Raw genomic sequence first — 21,992 nt, 5'->3', positions numbered from 1 at the left:
AGAGCCCCCAGCTGCCTCCCTGTGCGGTGGGAAGTCCGTTAACAAAAGCTTAATTAATGGGATCATTAAGCTTTGCAAGTGGGTCCCTCCCACGGAGTGTGCCCCCTCCCAGCTTGGCTGCATCTGTTGGGTGATGGGACCCGGCCTCCCCGAGGAGGCCTTGTGGGCAGGCTGTTGGCTTCCCAGGGGTCATCAGGCCTGCGGTAGTAAAACTGGGGATCTGCTTCCGGGGCACAGGGCGGGACCAGATAGACAGACATGGATGGGAGCCCCCTCCGGTGGGGTGTGTGCCTGCGGTGACGGAGGTGTGGACAGAGGATCTTCCCGGGTGCTCCGTGTGTCTTCTCCGCTAGGAGGCCGCGGATTTCCAGGTCGAGGTCAGGGGAGAAATGGTGCCCCAGGTAGAGGGACCAGCAGCAGCAAAGGCCCGGAGGTTGGAAGGGACAGAGCACAGCGGGGTGTTGGGGAGAGGGTCTGTGTTCAGGGAGCCCAGGGGCTCGAGGGGTGGGATCAAGGCTGGCCTCGTGTCTGTTGGAAGGGAGAGCCTCGGCTGACAGGAGGCAGCTGGGCCCCAGGGCTTTGAGTTTGGTGAGGCCTGCCCTCTAGAAGAGGAGCGGGTGCCAGGGACCTTCCAGCTCTTGAGAAGAGGCACCAGGAAGTAGAGGAGAGGCCCCACCCGGCTTGGGGATTTCACGCGGGCTTTCCGCATGCCTCCCGTGGACCTGCTGCCCTTGAGGGGCCTCGGGCCCTCCCCAGCCTGCCCTGGCTTCTGGGATTCCCACCGGGCATGCAGGAGGCAGTGGGGAAGCTCATGGGGGCCCCGGGCAGGGACTGTCACATTCCCAGGGAGTTGAGTCCGGGCAGCCAAGGGGGGTTTGGGACAGCAGCGGGGCCAGCAGGACCTGCCACTCACAGGTGTGTGGCAGGTGAGTCTTCCTCCTCTGGGCCCTGTTCCTCTCCTGGATACAAGAAGCCTCCCGTGGGCAGCGAGGTGCCCTGGAGGAAGGGTGGGACGGTGGCGTTCTGCTGGTGGCCAGGGCATCTGGGTGGGTGGGAAGCAAGGGTCCCAGGAGCTCCCGTCCACAGCCACTGCCCTTGTCCGCATCCAGGCACGGAGTTTGAGTACACGGACTCGGAGAGTGAGGTCAAGGTGCGGAAGCGGTCGCCTGCCGGGCTGCTGCGGCCCAAGAAGGGACTGGGGGAGCCGGGCCCCTCCCTGGCCGCGCCCGCACCCAGCGCCCGGGGCCCCGGCCCCGCCGGCCCCGACAAGGCCAAGCTGGCGGCAGAGAAAGGGCGCAAGGCCCGCAGGCTACGGGGCGCCAAGGAGCCTGGCTTCGAGGCGGGGCCCGAGGCCAGCGATGACGACCTGTGGACAAGGCGGCGCAGCGAGCGCATCTTCCTGCACGACGCCTCGGCCGCGGCTCCGGCGCCCAGCAGCGCGGCCCCCGCGGCCACCAAGCCCAGCCGCTGCGGCAAGGGTGGCCCGCTGAGCCCTCGAAAGGACACCGGCCGCGCCAAGGACAGGAAGGATCCCAGAAAGGTAGGGCCCTCAGTGCGGGGGGTGGGAGCAGCGGGAGGGGGCCCCGAAGGCGGGCCTGACTCCTCCCAGCCACGGGCCCCTGGAGCCCTGCCAGCAGCGGGCGTTCAGACCCGGCCTCAGAGCGGCTCTTACTTCCCGTCTCAGGCGCAGTCCTCACGTGCGAGTGAGGTGCAGGAACCCCTGAGTGCAGTTATCAAAACACCGGACACCTCCATTTGTTGTTTTTTTTTTTTAACGTTTATTTTTTGGGAGGACACAAGTGACAAGCAGGGGAGGGGCAGAGAGAGAGGAACGGAGGATCTGAAGCTGGCTCTGCGCTTACAGGCTGACCTCAGCGAGCCTGATGCAGGGCTCGAACCCATGAACCTTGAGATCATGACCAAGCCAAAGTCGGCCACTCAACTGACTGAGCCACCCAGGCGCCCCTTACATTTTTAAATGTTTATTTATTTTTGAGAGAGAGAGAGAGAGAGAGAGGCAGAGTGGGAGCAGAGGAGGGGCAGGAGAGAAGGAGACACAGAATAGGAAACAAGCTCTGAGTCAGCACAGAGCCTGACGCAAGGCTCGAACTCATGAACCATGAGATCGTGACCTGAGCCAAAGCTGGATGCTCAACCGACCGAGCCACCCAGGTGCCCCTATTCAGTTTTGAGAGAGAGCGTGCGCACAGGTTGGGGAGGGGTAGAGAGAGGAGAAAGAATCCCAAGCAGGCTCCGTGCTATCAGCATGGACCCTGATACGGAGCTTAATCCCATGATCCATGAGATCATGACCTGAGCCTTAGTTGGATACTTAACCGACTGAGCCACCCAGGCGCCCCTAAAATGCTTGCTTTCTAAGAACCATAGGACAGTCAGACCCTTCTTGCACTGGCTGCTAGGAAGCCACCCCCTTTGGTTGGTTGCATTCAGACCTCCCCATCCCCGTCCCCGATGGAGGATGATCTCTCAAATACCGGTGATGTTCTATGTAGGAAGTCGAGAAGAGGGATGAGGCTTGGCACTGATTTCCCGGTGACGGGGCTAGTGAGGAAGTGGCTGTCTTCCGGTGTCGTCCACGGTGATTGGTGCCCACCTGTCTGCCCACAGCTGAAGCCCTCTCAGGTTTCTCCGGGCCTCGGAGGGAAGGTGCTGGAATAGTGTGTACTGCTCATGGTGATCACACCAGGTGGTCTGAGGCAGGGCCCAGGCCAGGTCCCACCCCTTGAGCACCTCTACTTCAACTGGTGAAGGACAACTCCTTTTCTCCACTCACGACACTTCTGGCCCCGACTCCCCGGGCTTGGCACAGACCCCACAGGCAGAGGGCCCGGCCCCCACTCTGCGCGCCAGTTCGAAGTTCAGGTTGTCACCTGTGCTTCTGGCAGACGCACCAGCTGTGTACTGGGGGTTCCCAGGACCCGCTTCTCAGGGTCTGTAACTCTCCAGGGGGCCTCCCAGAACCCCTGGGAGGCACTTCACTTACTATTACTGTTTACTAGAAAGGATACGGTTCAGCAACAGCAGGATAGAAGACATGCCCAGGGCAAGGGATGGGGCAAGGGTGTGGGCGTCCGTGCCCTTTCCCGGTGTGCCGCCTCTCCAGCACCGTCACCGACCTGGAAGCTCCCCAAACCCCGTCGTTCAGGGTTTTATGGAGGCTTCGTCACGTTGGCAGGATCGGTTATTAACTCAATCTCTGGACCCTCTCCCTGCCCCGGAGGATGGGGGACATTGGAACTCAAGAGTTCCTGGCTTCTCCTGGCTTGGTGTTTCTCGTGAGCCGCCCCCGTTCCGAGGCCAGCTAGGGACTTACCCACAGTCGCCTCATTAGGACAAAAGACTCTCCTGTGATCCAGGAAATTCCAAGGGGTTCAGGAGCTCTTTGTCAGGAACCAGGGGCAGAGACCAAGTAGATATTTCTTACTGTGTCCCAACAGAGTGCTCACAAAACCCTGCGAGGTAGGTTACTCATGTTAACGGCACAGGTGGCCTTGTAACTTGCCCAAGGTCACGGCAGCTACTGAGCATCCCAGCTAAGCTTTGAACATCCGCCCCAGGCCACGCTGCCCCCTGGGCCCTTTGCCAAGATATGGTACCTTCTGCTGGGGAGAAGATCGGGGGCTCACCCAATCCCAGCCTTCTGATGACACAGTAAGAGACTAGAACAGGAGAGACTAATTGCCAACAAAAGAAATCTGATGCCAGTGAAGTCACCACAGGAGCAACCACTGTTCATAGTGTTTTGAGACCCGCTTTTGTATCCTGCTTTTTTAGACTTGGATATTCCCACTTGCCATCAGCCTTATTTTACTTTTTTTTTAATCAATGTTTCTAAATGGCTGAATAACATCCCTCCATCTGCACCCACCCCTTGGTTTTCGTTCTCCGCTGCCATCAACCATGCGGTGATTGGGTTGAGGATGGTATTTTTCTGCCATAATGACCATGGCAGTGACCATGTCTGTTCTGGGTACACAGCTTGTTGGAGTTCTTTTCTTACTAAAATAATAATAAGTTTCCCAGAAAAGGGCTCTCTCATCAGTGGGAAAGAAAGAGGTCTCAGTGATACCTGATTATAACACTGCCTTGGAAGATACAGAAAAGGAAGCAGATACAAGTCCACTCAGAACTTTGCTTGCTGTCCTCTGCTGGCCCCATGTGCACAGCTGCGAAGGTAGAGGCCATTCAGTGAGCTGTCCGTTTTCAGCAGGTGTTTGTGGAGAAAGGTTGTTCCTTCGACCCCCTGGATGCCTTCCGATTGCAGAAATGTGAACAGGATTAAGGCATGATGCATCAGAAACAAGAAAATATAATCATATATGTCTTTCCCTCTCCCAAATGGGGATCCAGACTGAATACCTTCTATCCCTGTAACACTGTCTGTTTTGACCCTTATAATGCTGTTTGCTGTGAATGTCACTTGTCTGATAGGAAGTTGTGACTTCCGCTGTGGTCTTGGTAACATTTGTCCAGTGTTGTTTTTTTTTTTTATATTTCTTAATTTCCTACATCCTCCGGTCCTTTGACTTGGTTGTTTTGTTTCAGGAATGTGTCTTTTAAAAAGCATAAAGTTACCCCTTGCCCCCTGCTGCCCACCTCCCCTGGGTCACGGAGATTATAGTCTGAGCTTCCTTCTGGCGCCAAGTATCCCCACTTTGTTGTCCTGGCCACGGCGCCCCCTGCCTCTTCCTGGAGCAGGACTCTCAGACGCTGTAGCAAAGCTTGTAACTGTATCTGTAGATGCCCCAGTGTTTCCCTGACAGGCCGCAGGACAGACAGGTTGTTTCCAGTGCTTTGCTCTGATAAACGAAGCCATGCCGTGGGGTTGGACTGGTTTCGAGGCTGGCGGGGACGAGTAGCGGCCCCTTCACCCCACCGTGGGGGGCGGGGCTGAGTGCAGAGAATCCGCGGAGCCTCCACCCGGCCCTGTGGTGGGGGCAGGGAGCAGCGAGGCTCAGACTGGGGTGGGCGTGGCTGAATGCGGACCAATAGGCAGCGAGCGGCCCCTTGCCCCCCTGGGGGCGGGGCTTGAAGATGGGGTGGGCGTGGCTGAGCTTAGAGTCACTCAGGCACGCCCCAAGTGACCCGCCGCAGCCGAAAGGGTCTTCGGCCTTCTTCCAGGAACGTGCCTGTGGGACCACCCCGGCACCATCCTGGCTTTTTGTGGCTTCATTTGGAAGCGTGTTAAAATGGAGGCAGCCGATGCATCCATCACCGGGTTGTGGGGGGGCGGTTGAATGGCGCCCCCTCCCACAGCTGCACATTGAGCAGCTGTTAAAAACAAAGCTAAGCAGTCTCTATATCAGACGTACTTGGGACGGAAAGGTGCAAAGCAGGACATTTGGCAAATTCCCATTTGTGTTAAAAAAAATACCGTTTGTGCACAAATGTATCTTCGTAGCCTGTGTGTTTACTCCGTTGTATGTGCTTTTGGAAAACTCTGGAAGGGTACACCACACAGCCACTAGTGACTCTAGTTAGCGCTGTGCACTTGACAGGATTCATTGGAGAGGAAGTTGCACCTATATGCACTTTGGTGATTTTTTTTTTTTTTTTTTTACAATAAGCAACATATAGTAATAATGAAGCAGTTAAGATGAAGAAAAGATGAAAAACAAACGTACTTGGGGGAGGGGAGGGAAGGGGTTTCGTTCCTTTCCCGGGATGGTGAGGACGGCCTGTGATGGCACCTCTGTTGCTTCCTCCCCCAGAAGAAGAAGGGGAAGGAGGCCAGCTCAGGAGGGGCGGCGCTGCCCCCGCCCCGTGTTCCCGCCCTGCCCCCAGAGGCCCGGGCGCCCCACACCAGCTCCCCGGCCACTGCCAAGAGGAGCAAGGCCAAGGCCAAAGGGAAGGAGGTGAAAAAGGAGGTGAGGCTCGCGGTGCCCCAGGAGCCAGGTCCCCATAGGTCCCTCCCAGATGGGGCATGCTGGGCGTGCCCACCCCCCACACCACCTTGTCCCCAGCAGGCTGTTGTTTTTTTTTTTAATGTTTATTTTTGAGAGAGAGAGAGCATGAGCGGGGGAGGGGCAGAGAGAGGGGAGACCATCCGAAGCAGGCTCCAGGCTCTGAGCTGTGAGCACAGAGCCCCATGCGGGATTAGAAACCACAAGCCATGATCATGACCTGAGGCGAAGTTGGACATGCAAGTGACTGAGACCCCAGGCTCCGCCCCCTCCCCCTCCCCCCCCCCCCCCCATGTGTGTCCGGAAGTGCTGCCTCAGCCCACGCAGGCCCTGGCCACTCGGGTTGCTTGCCGATCTCACGGACACCACCCCCTCGGCCCCGCACCACTCACGTGGCAGATGCCCCTGCAGCCTGACCGAGACTCCGGGGTTTCCAGGGAGGGTCCTAAGCAGCGGGACTTGTACGGCGTGCCCCGAGCCGTGGGTCTGCTGTGCTCTGTCCCCAGAACCGGGGGAAGGGGGGAGCCGTGAGCAAGCTGATGGAGAGCATGGCTGCAGAGGAGGACTTTGAGCCCAATCAGGACTCGAGCTTCTCTGAGGATGAGCACCTGCCACGTGGTGGGGCTGCGGAGCGGCCACTAACTCCAGGTAAGTGCCCTCGATGCCCTGTCGGCTCAGGCCCAGAGTGTGTGGGAGGGTGGCTGGAGGTCCCCCTGGGGAAGCAGTGGGCAGGGGCTGAGCTACCCCAGGGAGTGGGCATGTGCAGGGGCCCTGAGGTTGGGTGGGGGCATGGTATCTGTGGTAAACTGAGAGAGGCCGGCTTGGCTCTGGTTTAGTAAGCTGGGTGGGGGAGGAGGGAGAGGCAGATGGCCCCATCTCTGGGCTGTGGTCACAGTTTGCCCTAAAGAAAATAAGAAGCTGTCCGCGGCTGGAAGTAGATGAGGACAGTCGGACTGGTTTTGAAAAGTGCTTTCTGACTGCTTTGTATAGAATGACTTGGGGGTGGCCCTGAGGGGGACAGGAGTCCAGGTAGGGAGGCCCTTGTGGGGATCCGGTGAGCGATGGTGGCAGGGGCAGCACGGAGGGAGATGGGGTGGGTTTGAGCACGTCGCGAGGGAGAGGGGCTGTGTGAGCAGACCAGAACGAGTGAGTATGGGTGGTGGTGGGGTGGGCGTGTAGGGGGAGCAGGGAGAGATCACATGCCACACTTTGCTGGCTGGAGTCTGGGGTGCCTGGAGAACATCCGGGTAAATGACATACACTTGGCACCTGGACCCAGGGGTGTGGAGCTCTGAGGAGAGACTGAGGATGTGAATTGGGTGGGGCGGGTGTGGAACAAGAGGATGTGCAGGGCTGGGCAAGTTAATCGCCTGATTGGGAGTGTATCAGTCAGCTGTTGCCGTGTAACAAAGAGTTACCCAGTGGTAGCTGGTAGTAGGTATCCATTATGGGTCTCAGTGGTCTGTAAGGCAGCCGGGCTGACCTCGCCTGGGCTTGTTCCCACAACAGCAGGACAGCTGGAGGTCCACGGACGCAGGGTCAGCTCCACTCCGGGGCCGTTCACCCCCTGGGCCTGTGGGTGAGCCGGGGCGTGCTTTTCCTGGGGCCGTACTGCCAGAGGCTCACGAGGGAAAGTGGGAGCTGACCAGACCTCTGGAGGCCTAGATTCAGAATCAGTATTTGATCACTCCCACCCTTGTGCCATTGGCCGGAGGAAGTCTCACAGCCATACTCAGCGACAAGGGGTGGGTGTCCACTCTGCCCACGGTGAGGCTGCGGCAGGGGTGTGCGTGCAGGCAGGAATGAAGAAACAAGCGGGCCAGCCAGCGAGCTGTGTGGGTCATGACGGGGTGGGGCCGGGTTCAAGGTCTCACAGGGCAGGAGGAGGGAGCCCTGGAATCCAGAGCAGTGTGGTCAGTGTGCAGAAGGAAAACTGGGGAACATCTGGTGTGGGGGTTCCGGAGGGGGTGGCCTCTAAGCGGGGGGGGGGGGGGGGGGGGAGCCAGCTTTCAGCTGAGGACAGGTGAGGAATGCGGAGAGCCTGACCTGGAAGTTTGGCCAAGGTGGGGATTGGTTTCCACCACGACACATGGTATTCCAGGAGGAGAATGCCTCTGGTGTCCTGGAGGTCTGGTGGGAGAGGCAGTGGTGGACGGGCTGACAACCTGGGGCCTCATGCCCAGGCCCCAAGGGTGGCGGTCTTTGGGTGGAGGAGGGGTGGCTTGTGTAGGCGATCACACTTGGTTCACACCTGCCTGGGATCTCTGCAGGAGCCTGGGCCAGGAGGGAGGGGCTGCGCACGCCCCCCCCCCCCACATGTCCCTGCAGGGTGGCATCCCTGCCACCCGGCAGGCCTGGGGGAAGGGAGGCGCTGGGCGCCGAAGGAGGGTCTCTCGGCTGCCCCCTGGCTCCAGCCCTGCCTCCCTGCGTGTCCCCCTGTAGCCCCGCGCTCCTGCGTCATCGACAAGGACGAGCTGAAAGACGGCTTACGTGTGCTTATCCCCATGGATGATAAGCTGCTGTATGCCGGGCACGTGCAGACGGTGCACTCGCCAGACATGTGAGTGGGGGCCTGGGCGGGGGGCGGCACTGGCCTCAGAGCCTGCGGACCCTCCCCCAGTCCAGGGTCCAGGGGGCCTTGCTGGGCCTCTATGGGCGGGTTGCTTTGCTTCTCTGAGCCGCGACTGCCTCTCCCTAGAACCAGGTGAACGGTGCCCGGGAGGGCGGTGCCCGCTGAGGGAGGCCCCGGTGGGCGTGGCCAGCCGGTCCGTGCCGGCCTCTCTTGGATCTGAACCCCCGAGCTGTGCGGATGAGGAAACCGAGGCCCAGGAGGGGGGAGCCTCGGCCCAGGTTCAGACCGCACGCCAGCGGCTCCCCAGGCTCAGACGTGCCGTCCGAGCGGTCTGGGAGGCAGAGCTGGCGCCGCTGGGGCCGGTGGTCGGGGAGCAGGGTTCCTCCGGGAGGGGCCGCCGTCTCCGTCGCCTCACACTGCGCCTGCCGTGGCCTTGCAGATACCGTGTGGTGGTGGAGGGCGAGCGGGGGAACCGGCCCCACATCTACTGTCTGGAGCAGCTGCTGCAGGAGGCGGTGAGGGGGGCGGGGGGGGGGGCAGGGGAGGCGGGGCCGCCGGGCGGCTGGGGGCCGGGCTGCTCCCGGTCACCCCTGGCGCTCAACCCTTCGCCCTCGCAGATCAACGACGTGAGGCCGGCCTCCACGCGCTTCTTGCCACAAGGGACCAGGATCGCAGCCTACTGGAGCCAGCAGTACCGCTGCCTCTACCCGGGCACCGTGGTCCGAGGTGAGGCATCCTCGGCATCCCCCCCCCCCCCCCATCCTCCCCCTCATCCCCCCACTTCCTCGCGTGGCTTCCGGCAGGGCCGGCCCGGCGCTCAGGCCCTCGGTCCTATCTCGGCTGCGCTGGCTTCACACGCACCCAGCTCCTCGGGGACGGTGTCGCGCCAGATTAACAGATCCTGCCGTCGGGGGAATTGCTCTCATTTCCCACATGGGGACACGTAGGACGGGGCCCCCGAAACTGGCTTGGGTCACGTGGATTTCGTCGGTTGCTGTGAGTCTCGTCCTTGAGCCTGGGTCACGTGCTCGTTCCCGACACCGGCAAGTGAGGTTGGCTTTCGGATTCCACTCGTGACCCGGGAGAGGAGACGGTGGCCACCCCAGGAAAACCGGGGTGTTGTTAGCCAAGTAAGAGATGGGAAGCAAGGCTGACATAAATAACAGGTGCCCCAGAAGCTGCAGGTGTTGGACAGAAACCACAGATCCTCACACGGTGCAAAACTGACATTTCCAAGAGCTGAGCTCTGGATGTTCGTTCTTCAGACAAACAGCCAGATGGCAGATACAGTGTACCCGCTGCGGCCCGACATCCTCACCCACCCAGGAGGTGGAACACGGATGCCGGGCAGGAAGTCTCCCCCGCCCCCCTGCCCCAGAGAGACCACGGCAGGGTCACTCTTGGTCCGTCCCCTGGGGATCACTCAGAATTCCATTTCTCCAGCTCCTGTGTTTCATCCGCGTCTTTCTCTTCCTTGTTCCGTTCCCTCGTTTCCATGGAGAATCTTTCTGTAGCTTTCTGAGAGAGGATCCTAGGAGGTAAATCCCTCTAGTACATGCATGCTTGAGATCGCTTTATTTTGGCATGTTCTTAAAAGATAGTTGAGCTGGGGATAAAGTCAAGGTTGGAAATAATTTTCAAAGCCACTGTGCCTTTCGTTTTTATCTGGCTGTCGACGTTGTCTAAATTTGATGTCATTGTTAAAACTACATCTTTGTAGGAGACCTGCTTTCTCTCTGGAAACTTTGAGGGTGTTCTCGTTATTCCTAGATCTGGAATTTCATGTGGGTTTGTGTGTGTCTGTACACGTGTGAATATGTGTGCGTCTGTCTTTGTGTAGGTCTGTTTTTGTGCATCTCTCTATGCACGGCTGTGTGTGTGTTTGTGTCTGTGTAGGTATGTGTGTGTGTGTGTCTGTCTGATGTGTGTCTGTGTATGTGTCTCTGAGTGTCTCTGTGTGTGTGTGTTGCTGGGTGTTTGGGGCCTGAGGGCTTTGTGAAGCAAATTTCCTTTGTTCTGGAAACTCCGTGTGTGGCTCTCCAGGAGCCACTCCCTGTCCCCTGCCGCCCTCCCTGGGACCGTGTGCTGGCCTGCAGTGTCTGTTATCTTTATTCCTATCGTCTGTTTCTTCACCTTTTTGTTCAACCTCTCGGGAGGTTTCCTCAACTAACCCCGACCTTCTGGCCCTTCCATCTACTGAAGTTTTGAAATTCCTGCTGTCGTGTAAGAAATTCCTAGAGTTTTTTCTTATTCTCTGCATGTCTTTTTCCCCCCCAACTTTTTGTGTCCGTCTTCTTGTTTTTATCCGATTTTGTTTCTTAGCACATTTGCTGGTATCCGTGTTCTCTTTTCGTAAACTTTGCGGAAAAAGGGCTGTTTCCACGTTTGGGTTTCTGCAGCTCCCTTTTCTCCTGACTTGCCCTTGCCGTCTCTTCGGGGGTTCTGTGCTCTTCAGCCCCCTGACCTCTCTGGTCCGTGTCTGTCTCGCTGAGAGGCTGGCCTCTTGGGTCGGGTGGTCTGTACTAAGCAGATTGGAAGGCCTGTGCATCGACAGGCACGTTTTGTGGCGACCCCTGGTCCCCATACCCGTGGCTTCCTGCCACCGGCCGGCAGACAGTCCTTGGGGTTCAGGGACCCACCTAACTCTCCCGTGCCCCAGGCGTAAACCCTCAGCCTGTCCGCTGTTGGGGTTCCCTGACCCCTGCCTGCAGAGGCGCTTGGCGCCTCTTGGGCCCGAGCCTGGCAGGGCTCCCTTGTGAAGCAGGCCCCCTCCCAGGCCCCCAGCAGCAGGGGAAGCCCTTCACCGTGCAGGTGGTGGTCTGGGAAATGCCCCGCTCCCGCAGTCGGCCACTGACCCACCAGGTCCGGCCTGCAGGCTTGCCGCCCCTGCTCTTGCTTCGCTGTGCTCTCGGGAGGGTCTTGGGAGCGAGTCGGTGGAATGGCAGGCGCCAGTGCTCCTGCTGGACCACGAGACTCTAAGACTCACATTCTGTACCACTGGATACGTGCCGCTACACATCCCAGGCCCGGAGCTGCTCCCCGGCTGGTTTCTGCTCCCCTTTTGCCCTTGTGGGCACCGGAGAGCGGGGGTCCGCTGGCGTCCTTGACCCTGCCCCTCTGCCAACAGGCTTGCTAGGCCTCGAGGACGACGGGGACCTGATCACAGTGGAGTTCGATGACGGGGACACGGGGAGGATCCCCCTCTCCCACATCCGCCTTCTGCCTCCCGACTATAAGATCCAGTGTGAGTGGCGGTCCTGTTGCCCTGGCAGGGGTGACCCCCATGTCCACACCGGCTCCCCTGCGGGCCCAGCCTTGGGCTCTGGCCACCGTTGCAACCGTTTGCACCGGTGGGATGGAAATGGCAGGAGCCACGGGTGGGGCTCCCACAGTGGGCTTGGGGGAGGGGCTCCCGGGCTCCCCAGGTCTGCGTTCCCGCGCAGTCCAGGCCGTCGAGGCTGGTCAGGCACCGTTCCCGATGGTTCCAGGCTTCACATGTCCACGAGAGCACGGAGTTCCTGGCTTTGTCCTGAGCATCCAAAGATCCCATTCCCCGTGACTGACCAATACTGAAGCTCAGCTTCAAGGAGGAAAATGACTCTTCCTGGGGTCCTACATCTAGTTAGAGGCAGAGCCAGGACTTGGACCTCCGGGGGTCTGTGGTTTTGAGCATCCTCCAAGTGGGTTATAGAACCCACGAGAGTGGATCTTTGCTCACTCCCACCCAGTCCATTCATTCGGGGACCCCTGTGGAGCTTTTTGTGCCTGCAGACCCCTGAGCTGCGTCCCTGCAGAGGGAGTCCCCCTCTCCAGCTGCACAGCCCCTCCAGGCAGGCCGAGCGGATTCAGCCGCAGGGCCTTCCGGTCCCTGTCCCCCGCGATGGATGATGCTCTGGTGGCTGGGAGAGCAGAGACCCAGGCCTGAGCCACCGTGTCCCTCTCCCGCAGGTGCGGAGCCGTCCCCAGCCCTCCTGGTGCCAAGTGCCAAGCGTCGCAGCCGGAAGACCAGCAAAGACACCGGGGACAGCAAAGACGGGGGCACGCCAGGGTCCGAGGAGCCGGGCACCAAGGCACGAGGGCGTGGGCGGAAACCCAGCACCAAAGCCAAGAGTGGTACGTTAGCCCCAGCTCTGCCTCGGCCGAGGCACAGGGGCAGGTGCAGGCATGGGGGGGACTTGCTGCGGACGCGGGATGCCGTGGGGTCTGCGCGCAGAGACTGTGCCCGCCCCCCCCCCTCTGTGGGAACTCAGCTGCAGGGCCGCTCAGACCCTTTGATAGAGTGGGACACTGAGGCTCAGGGAGTCCGCGTTCATCTGCCTCGGGCAGAGCTGACTCCTGGGCAGCCGAGTTGTTCACACCAGAATCCAGAGACAGGTGCTAAGAGCTGAGGCTGCCAAGGACCGCTTGGGGGTCACCACCCGTGGGATGACAGCGATGTGAGAGTCGCTCATCCTGCGCCCAGAGCGGGCAGCGTCCGGGCCCAGCACCCGGTCACTGCAGAGGAAGCAGCAGGGCCAGCGCAGAAACCGGGCTTTTGGGCTCGGGAAGCCCCTTGCTGCCCTGACCTCACGTAAGCTTGTTCCTTCTCTCTTCTAGACAGAGCCGCCGTCCTGGAAGAGGGGGGCCCGACAGAGGAGGTCCCCAGTACCCCGTTGGCCCTGGAGCCCATCAGCACCCCAGGCTCCAAGAAGAGCCCCCCAGAACCCGCGGACAAGCGAGCCAAAGCCCCCAAGGCTCGCCCGGCGGCCCCGCAGGCCAGCCCCGCCCCGTCCACCTTCACCAGCTGCCCGGCTCCTGAGCCCTTTGGGGAGCTGCCGGCCCCCGCTGCGGTCCTGGCCCCCACCCCCCTCGTCACCATGCCCATCGCCATGCCCGCCACCCGCCCCAAGCCCAAGAAGGCCCGGGCCGCGGAAGAGGCGGCCGCCAAGGGCACCCGGAGGCCCGGGGAGGAGGCCGAGCCGCTCGTCAAGCTGGACCACGAGGGTGTGACGTCGCCCAAAAGCAAGAAGGCCAAAGAGGCCCTGCTTCTGCGGGATGACCCCGGAGCCGGGGGCTGGCAGGAGCCCAAGGGCCTCCTGGGCCTGGGCGGCTACCCGCCGGCCACAGGCAGTGGCGAGCCCAAGGCCGCCCGGCCCAAGTCCGGGGACGGCGACCTGGCCCAGGAGCCCGGGGCCGGGCTCGAGTTCGAGGACTCGGGTGAGCCCAAGAGCCCGGACAAGGGCCAGGCGGAGCAGGACGGGGCCGAGGAGTCGGAGAGCGGCGGTAGCAGCAGCGACAGTGGCGGCAGCAGCAGCAGCTCAGAGACCGAGGGGGAGGAGGAGGGCCAGGGCAGCGGTGGCGGCCGGAACTGTAGCGCCTCCAGCTCCAGGGCGTCCTCCTCCTCGTCCTCGTCGTCCTCCTCCTCGTCCTCGTCCTCTTCCTCCTCGTCCTCCTCCTCGTCCTCGTCGTCCTCCTCCTCGTCCTCGTCCTCCTCCTCGTCCTCGTCCTCCTCCTCGTCCTCGTCCTCCTCCTCCTCGTCCTCTTCCTCCTCGTCCTCCTCCTCCTCCTCCTCCACCACGGACGATTCTTCCTGCAGCTCAGACGACGAGGCGGCACCTCCCGCCGCGGCCGGCCCCTCGGCGCCGCCGGCCCTGCCCGGCAAGGCGCCCAAGCAGGCGGGCAAGGCCCGCTCCTCTGCCCCCTCCCCGGGCAAGAAGGCCCCGGCGCCCCCGCCCCAGGCGCCCCCGCCGCAGCCCGCGCAGCCTCTGCAGCCCAAGGCTCAGGCCGCGGCCAAGAGCCGACCCAAGAAGAGGGAGGGCGTCCACCTCCCCACCACCAAGGAGCTGGCCAAGCGGCAGCGCCTGCCGTCCGTGGAGAACCGGCCCAAGATCGCCGCCTTCCTGCCGGCCCGGCAGCTCTGGAAGTGGTTCGGCAAGCCCACCCAGGTAGCGGAGGGCGGAGGGTCCGGACGTGGTGTTCTCCGGCGGGCCGGCCCCCCCGCGTGCCCCCCCTTCCTCCGGGCCCCCCACGGGGCGGGTTGGGGTGAGGCGGGGGACCCCGTCTCATACCCGGGTCCCCCGAGTCTCGGGGCGCCCGAGCGCGCCCCCTCTGCCGGCTCGAAGCCGGGTCCTCCGCGGAGCGGCGCCGCCCTCGGTCTCGGGTGCCGGCCCCTCCAGCAGGCGCCCGGTCGCCCCGCAGGGGGTCTCAGAACCCGGTGGCCCCACAGCCTGTCTCGGTGGGGGCGTCGTGTGTAGCGGCACAACGGCTCCAGGCCTCGGGCTGACCGTGTGGCGACCCCGGCAAGAGGCACTTGCTCCCCTCTGATGGCAGCGGAGGGCCGGGGCGGTCCCCCTGCCTGGCTGGCTCGGGTGCCCCCCCACCCACGAGCTAGCCAAAGGGAGAAGGTTCTGGTGGGGTCCCGTGGCCGCCTCTGTAGACAGGACGGTTCCCCAGAAGGAGCCCCGCCAGCTCACCCGTGTGCACCCGCGGCCGCGCACCACACGCGTACCTGTGCGCGCGCACAGGCACCGTGAGGCTCCCGCGTGCAGGTGGGGAATAGCCCCGTGGTCACCGGTCCACCCCGTGCCCCTTGTCCACGGGTACGGCTCACAGGTTCGCCCGCGGTGCCTGTCTCCCTGGCCCGGGCCCCCTGAGGCCACACCTGAGGTGGGCTTGGCGTGATGCCCCCCGGGTCCGTCCCCCCCCTCCAGAGAGGCTTCTCACCAGGGCAGGTGTGGGGAATTGGGGGCCGACAGTGATGAGCTCCGGGGGGCATCTGACCGTACACCTCTCGGGACCTCAGGAAGCTGCTGGTGTATTCGTGTTGTGTTAGCTCCCTGGGTTCAACGAGGCCGGAAAAGTTGGGGGGAGCTCTGAAGACCCCACCTCGGGGGTTTCCGTGTAGGTGTTTTTTGGGGCCCCCTGTGCCAGTGACACCAGGGGCAGTGAGAGTCCCCCAGAGGGCTCCTCAGAATGGGGGTGCAGAGCAGGACATCTGGAAGCAGTCGGCACCCACTCTCCTGAGGGCGTCCCTGCTTTTGAGGCACTAACTTGAACCTGGGGCAGACGGCCTGCGTCTCTGACGCCGCGGGGCATAGGTTGTCTGAAGTTAAGCCCACCTGGATCGCTGGCCCCGGATGAGAGCTCCTCTCTCAGCAGGGCCACCGCCGGGGACGGCAGAGTTGAACATGTAGAACCTTCCCCGACTCTCCTGACCAGGCCCCCTGGAGCTCTGATCCCAGCAGGTGCTTTATTGGGATGTATCAAGGAGTGACCGCTTCTGAGCTGAAGGCGGCACATCCTTGCCGTCTCGCCTCCACCGTGACCGACTCGTTCCGTATTTTAGCATCTGCCACTTGCAGATTTACTAGTAATGCCGAGGTTCTTACTGCTGCAGCGGGCGGAGCACAGGGCGGAGCTTAGTGGCCACTTTAACAGAAAATTCCAGGCTTCAGGTACAGCTGGAGCCCAGGGGTTTGAAGGGCCGTCTTCAGACCTCCCTGTGGGTCCACGGTCCAGGCTTCCGTTTCCCCTTCCTGCCTTTGCGCTGGTCTCCTGCTCAGACAACCCTTCCCTCCTGGCAGCAAGCAGCCTCAGTGGCTCCCGGGTCGGAAGCGACGCTAGAGAGGAAGTATCTTTTTGCAAGGGGTTCAAGCTAAAGCTGATAGAACACTCTTGGCTCGTGTGCCGAGCCCGCTTCTGAGCCAGTCATAATACCAGCGGGAGGGCAGGACGTTCAGGGTGTCCACACCGAGTCCTGTGCTCGCTGCAAGGGCGGGATCAGCCCCCCGGGGGGGACCACGTGGAGTGAGGCGGCTCTGTGAGAAGGGAGTAACTGGCGGGTGCCGGGCATGTCACGGCGGCCAAGGAGGAGTTGGTGTAGAAATCTTAGCCGTCCTCCTCACCTCGAATTTATTTTCAGCCTTGAGCTGAAAAGTGAAAAGCATTTGCACAGTTCACGGGACATAGCAGAAATCAGTGACAAGGACCTCTGAAAATCCATCACCACCAGGGATCCAATGAATTAAAAGTAGAAAAAGCGCTTGTTGGAGAAAGTTGGAAATTGGCACGTGGTTTTCTCCTGTTTGGGCAAATTGGCTTTGCGTCATCTGGCAGCCGATGTGAAAATGGCGAAGTGATTTTAGATCTTGGTTTGAAGAGAGGATACGCCGGGTCACCAGAGGGCAGAGCTTTGCAGAGGCCTGGATCCTGGAGGTTTGGCCCTAGGGACAGTGACAGGCCCCAGAGCTGCCCGGGGCTCTGATGGGTTTGGGGTCCTGATGACAGGTCTCTTCCCTCCTCGGAACCCGTGTGTCTGTCCCCATGCTGGCCCAGGCCGGGGCACTGAGCAGGCTTCGGGAAATGTTTGTCGAGTGACTAAGAAAAGCCCGGCACGCGATGGGCCTGGCAGATGCGAGTCTGGTGCTGGCTCCTGCGGGCCCCGGATGGACTTCAGGGGCTTCTCCTGGGGTCTGGCACCGTCCCCGTGACGGCCCTCAGCCCACGTCCCCTACTCCGTCGCCTCCGGCCACTTAGGTGGCCGACTCCCAGCCCCACGCTGCCTGCGGGGACGTAGAACGAGGCTGTGCAGCAAGTGCCCCGTGGCCCCGGGGCCCGAATGGCGTGTGCCGGCTGTGGGGGGTGGAGCCATGCCCTCTGTCCAGAGGCCAAGCTGCGAGCCCCTGGGCTTCCCTGTCCTGTCCCCCACCGGCACTGTCTGGAAACCGCCAGTCCACAGGGGGCTGCTGGGCCCAGGGCATGGCCACCGCGAGCCCCGTGGACCGCAGGTGTGGGTCTGCCAGGCGTGTGCCTGCACTACTCCAGGACAGGGAGGTGCAGGTCCCGAAGTTTTTTTGTTTTTTTAATGCTTTTTTTTTGTGGGGGGGGGGGGGCAGAGAGGGAGTCACAGAATCCGAAGCAGGCTCCAGGCTCTGAGCTCTCAGCACAGAGCCCGACGCGGGGCTCGAACCCATTAATGGGGGGGAGATCGTGACTTGAGCTTAACCGACTGAGCCACCCAGACGGTCCCGGAGGTCCCTCTTAGCTGAGGTCCTTGGTGTCGGTAAAGCCCCTCTTGGACACCCAGCATGGAGAGGGGAAGGGGTCCCCCCCAGTTAGAGCAAGCAAGGGGCCTCCTCCCTCCCACCCCACCCTCTGCAGAGCCCCAGGGTTTGGGGACCGGCCCGGGCCTCCCTGACACGCGTGTCCCACAGCGCCGCGGCATGAAGGGCAAGGCCCGCAAGCTGTTCTACAAGGCCATCGTGCGCGGCAAGGAAATGATCCGCATCGGGGACTGCGCCGTGTTCCTGTCGGCCGGCCGCCCCAACCTGCCCTACATCGGTCGCATCCAGAGCATGTGGGAGTCCTGGGGCAGCAACATGGTGGTCCGCGTCAAGTGGTTCTACCACCCCGAGGAGACCAGCCCGGGCAAGCGCCTCCACGAGGGCCAGGTGAGGCCGGGGCCGTGCGCATCACGCCGGGGAGCAGTGGCCCCACTGGCCCTGAGGCTGAGGCCGGGGTGCTCGGCTCTGGGGCCTGGGGCCGGGCTCACCGCCGCCCTGTGTTTGTCACACACACAGCACTGGGACCAGAAGTCCGGCCGCGGCCTCCCCGCGGCGCTGCGGGCCTCCAGCCAGAGGAAGGACTTCATGGAGGTAGGGGATGTGGGCTGGAGGGCGGGCGGCCTCAAACCTGCACGCAGCCCGGTGGGGGCTGGGCCTCCGACCCCCCCACCCCACATCCGACCCTGAACCCCATGTTTGCCGCGCTCGGTCTCCCCCGTCGCTTCTGGGCCCTAATCCTCCAGGGCTCCCACTCCGGCTCCCTCTTGGTCTCGGAATCCCAGCCTCCGTCTCTCCGCCTCCCTGGGGGGGGGGCGTCTTTCTCTGTCTTGGCCCTCGGTGCTTTCCCTGATCCTGTGGGTCCTGGATGGGGGGAGGGCGTCTTCCCTGTCTTCCCGGGCCACCTGCCCTGAGCCCGCCTGCCACGCCCGCAGCGTGCCCTGTACCAGTCCTCGCACGTGGACGAGAACGACGTGCAGACCGTGTCGCACAAGTGCCTGGTGGTGGGCCTGGAGCAGTACGAGCAGATGCTCAAGACCAAGAAGTACCAGGACAGCGAGGGCCTGTACTACCTCGCGGGCACCTACGAGCCCACCACCGGCATGATCTTCTCCACCGACGGCGTGCCTGTGCTCTGCTGAGCGCCCGCGCCCTGCCCGCTGCCTCGGACCCCGCGGGCCGGCCCGTCGGGGGCCCCTCGCCATCACTGCCACGTCTCGGGGGCTGCGTGCATGCAAGTGTGCCCTGGGATGCCCTGGCGTGCGTGAGTGTGTACATGTGTGTGCCCGTATGCATGCACGTGTGTGCGCACATGTGCACACATCTCCGGCCCCCTTCACGACCCCCTCGGTGCCCCCCAAGACGGGGTTCCTCTCAGCTATCAGGGTATGGCTCTGCCCGGCCCCCCTCAGGGGCTCCCCTCCAGCACCTTGTAAGCACTTGGCCAGGCCAGCCCCCTTCCCCCACCCCCAGGCGCCTCCGTCCGAGGCCCGGCGGGGATTCGGCGGGGAGGGAGTTTCCAGGGAACTGAACTGACATGCGTTCTGGGGTTCCCGCTGCTCGTGGGCCCGGCTCCTCGTGCCAGACCCCTCCCTCGGCACGGAGCCCACTCCGAGCCTCCCGCCGTGAGACGGGGGGCGGGGGGCCCGATGCCCGCCAGCCTCACCCATCGGGCCGGGCCTGCTCTGGGCACCGGCGGGTGGGGGGGGCCGGCCTCTGCCCACTCAGGACGGCCTGGATGGGGCGAGACAGCCAGGTGCCAGGCGGGGGTGGGGGGGCTGCCCTGAGGGCCCCTCCTCCTGGACCAGCCCCTCACACTACAGACAACCCCAATGGTGCTGACATCCTCGTCCCGGCCACACCCGGCCCTCCTGCCCAGGCCTCGGCCAGCCCAGAGGGCGGCGGTAGTGGGTCACCTGTACAGTTTTATTGTACCAAGAGACTCTCCTCGCCCCTGTATCATACGCCTTTAAATGGAGTCCACTTTTTAATTATATATATAAAGATAAATATATATAAATATATATAAATATAAACTTTTTAAAACTGTGAAAAAAATAGCTATGAAATTATAAAAAAAAAAAGCAAACATTCTGACGTGCAGAATATTATTTTTTATTTCCTATTAGATTGTGTCTAGCACCCAGCTTCACACCCCGCCCCCCCTTGTCCCAAGCACACCCCACCTGCCCACCCTGCCCGGCCCAGGTGTACTGTACTCGCCCCCAGAACGGAGAAGCGGTTAGGGAGAGCAGAGGCCGAGGGAGGGAGGGAGGGAGGGGGCCGGCAGGGCGCAGTGACCCTGCTCCCGCGGTCGGCCCCGGCCCCGGAAAGCACTTACCAGCCCCCGCGCCTTCCAGGGGGACGGGAGGCCTCGTCCAGACAATCTTAAGGGAAGGAAAAGCCAGACTTCGGTTTTGTTTTTTGGGGGAATTATTGGTTTTTTTTTTTTTTTTTTTAAGTTTCTTTTGGAATTTTGTTTGTTGGCGAATTCTGTGTGATCTTTTTCATAAAAAAAGGAAAAAAGAAAAAGCTATAATCGGAGAAATACCGTTGTCTGGAGTGGTTTATTTCAAGGGCCGTGGGGGTGGGTGCAGGGTGCTGGGTGGCGGTGCTGACCTTTCAGGGCCGCGAGCTGGGCGTCCCCCTGTACAACGGCCACTGGGCACGTGGGGCTGTTTACATCCATGCTAATTGAAATGAAGGGAAATGAAAAGTTTCTCGGTTGCCCCGGCTGCATTTCCAGTGGTCAACAGCCAGAAGTGGCCAGTGGCTACCGCGGGGTGGCTGGGATACAGAACGTGTTCATCAGGGCGGAAAGTTCTCTTGGCCGGTGAGAGGCTAGAGGGCTTGCGCCGCCTGTTTCTTCCTTGAAAATGCCAAGATGAGCACTCCCAGCCGCACCCCTACCTGAAGACCACAGAACGAGGACGACGCTGAGGGTCTGAGTGGCCCTGAGCAGGTGTGGAGACGCAGGCACGGCAGGGGCTGGGGGGAGGCTGGGCCCTGCTTCTGGTGCTGCTACCCACTCCTGCCCTGAGGTGAACTTTCAGCCTGACCCCACGGGTACCTGCCCAACCACCCACCAGAGGAAAGGTTCTGATGGTTCTCCCGCTTCAGAGAAACGGGAGTCACACAACAGGAGGAACAGTGAACTGGCGCCACCTGGCGGTCCCTGTGGTATCGCCTGGGGTCTCGGCTCTCCCCACGGCTGCCCAGGACGCCCACCTGGTTCCCAGAGTGATGGCTGCCCACTGGGCCCAGCGGGTGGGTCCCCGAGGCCGCAGGGCTGGAGCACAGCCCCTCGGAAAGCCAGCTCCCCTGCCCCAACCCTCCTCCAAGGGACCTGCATCAAAGAGCGGACCAGCTCCACTCCTTGGGGGAAACTAAGGCACCAAACGGTACAGGAAGTGGTTCACATCACACGGATCGGCTGCACGGCTAGGACTTCGGCCCAGAACACGCAGCCCCCAGGTCCCAATTCTGAGTCCCTGCAGGCAGGGAGCAAGCTGCCCCCCCACCCCACCCCTGCCATTCAAATGGGTGGGATGCCGCCTTTTTCCCTGACCTGACCACCAAGTTGTCAAAGCCCAAATGCTTCCGGGTCCCGTGCCGCCGTTCACCCCTACCAGGTGCATGGAGACCCGGCTACGAGACTGACCCACCCCCATCCACGCCCTACGATCTCCCTCCCCCCCCCCCCCCCAGCCCAGGCGGACAGGGCCACTTTCCAGGTGAGAAGAGGGACGTCCCAGCCGCCAGGACCCCTTCCCCCACGATGGACGAGCAAGGTCGGGGGGCAGCCCCCACCCACACAGACACTACTCTGAGGCAGCAGCTGGGGAGTTTCTGCCTTCATCTTTTAATGGCCAGTGCGGTACAGTTAGTGGACGGACAGGGGGGGTGAGGGGGAGACAGGACACGGGCGGGTGGTCACAGCTGTGCCGTGGGGGTGGCAGGGCAGACTCCTCTCCCCTGAGAAGCCTGACTTTGTCAAGACACTCCAGAAATCCCTCCGCTCAGGGCACTGGGCCAGCCCGGGGCTTGAGGGTCCCGGCTGAGGAGGGACCCCCACAGCTCCCTACTTGCCAGGGACTCACGTCCCTCCTTGGGCCACCCTGGGTGAGGATCAGTGTCTGAGAGAGACTTCAACCAGAGCGTGCCCCCTTCCGGCGTCACAGACAGACGGGGTGGCCAGAGAAGCAGACGGGGGTCTCGGGGCAGGCACAGACTGCCAGGCCTGTGGCATCAGGTGGGCGCCAGGGTGCACGGAGGTGGATTTCGGCGTGGGGTGGGTGCGCCCAGACCGGTGTGGAAGCTGCGGTCATAGACCGGTGTAGACCGTGGTCTGAAACCATTCAGACCCAGGGCTACGATTCCCTCCCGGCAGATGCGTTTTGTTCGAAAGAAGCAGTGTTTACGAACAGACGGACAGGGATAGGCCCTCTCCGCTGAGGA

The 21,992-nt window shown here is 62.0% G+C and overlaps 1 protein-coding gene across 4 annotated transcripts in view; it reads left to right on the top strand.

The window, feature by feature from the left end:
• Positions 1-19,593, top strand: part of TNRC18 (trinucleotide repeat containing 18) — an 88,045-nt gene extending 68,452 nt beyond the window's left edge. For all 4 annotated transcript variants that reach the window (XM_042972045.1, XM_042972044.1, XM_042972042.1 and 1 more), the window contains 12 exons: positions 1,110-1,540; positions 5,733-5,888; positions 6,431-6,572; positions 8,367-8,484; positions 8,936-9,011; positions 9,114-9,222; positions 11,624-11,740; positions 12,445-12,609; positions 13,093-14,420; positions 17,688-17,924; positions 18,054-18,128; positions 18,470-19,593. In XM_042972045.1, the coding sequence (XP_042827979.1) occupies positions 1,110-1,540; positions 5,733-5,888; positions 6,431-6,572; positions 8,367-8,484; positions 8,936-9,011; positions 9,114-9,222; positions 11,624-11,740; positions 12,445-12,609; positions 13,093-14,420; positions 17,688-17,924; positions 18,054-18,128; positions 18,470-18,676 (3,161 nt within the window). In that variant the 3' untranslated portion in view covers positions 18,677-19,593. The remainder of the gene's footprint in view (positions 1-1,109; positions 1,541-5,732; positions 5,889-6,430; positions 6,573-8,366; positions 8,485-8,935; positions 9,012-9,113; positions 9,223-11,623; positions 11,741-12,444; positions 12,610-13,092; positions 14,421-17,687; positions 17,925-18,053; positions 18,129-18,469) is intronic.
• Positions 19,594-21,992: the final 2,399 nt, after the last annotated feature.

This window comes from Panthera tigris, chromosome E3 (assembly GCF_018350195.1).
Source record: "Panthera tigris isolate Pti1 chromosome E3, P.tigris_Pti1_mat1.1, whole genome shotgun sequence".
Taxonomy (NCBI): Eukaryota; Metazoa; Chordata; class Mammalia; order Carnivora; family Felidae; genus Panthera; species Panthera tigris.
This window is presented reverse-complemented; position numbering and strand designations above follow the sequence as displayed.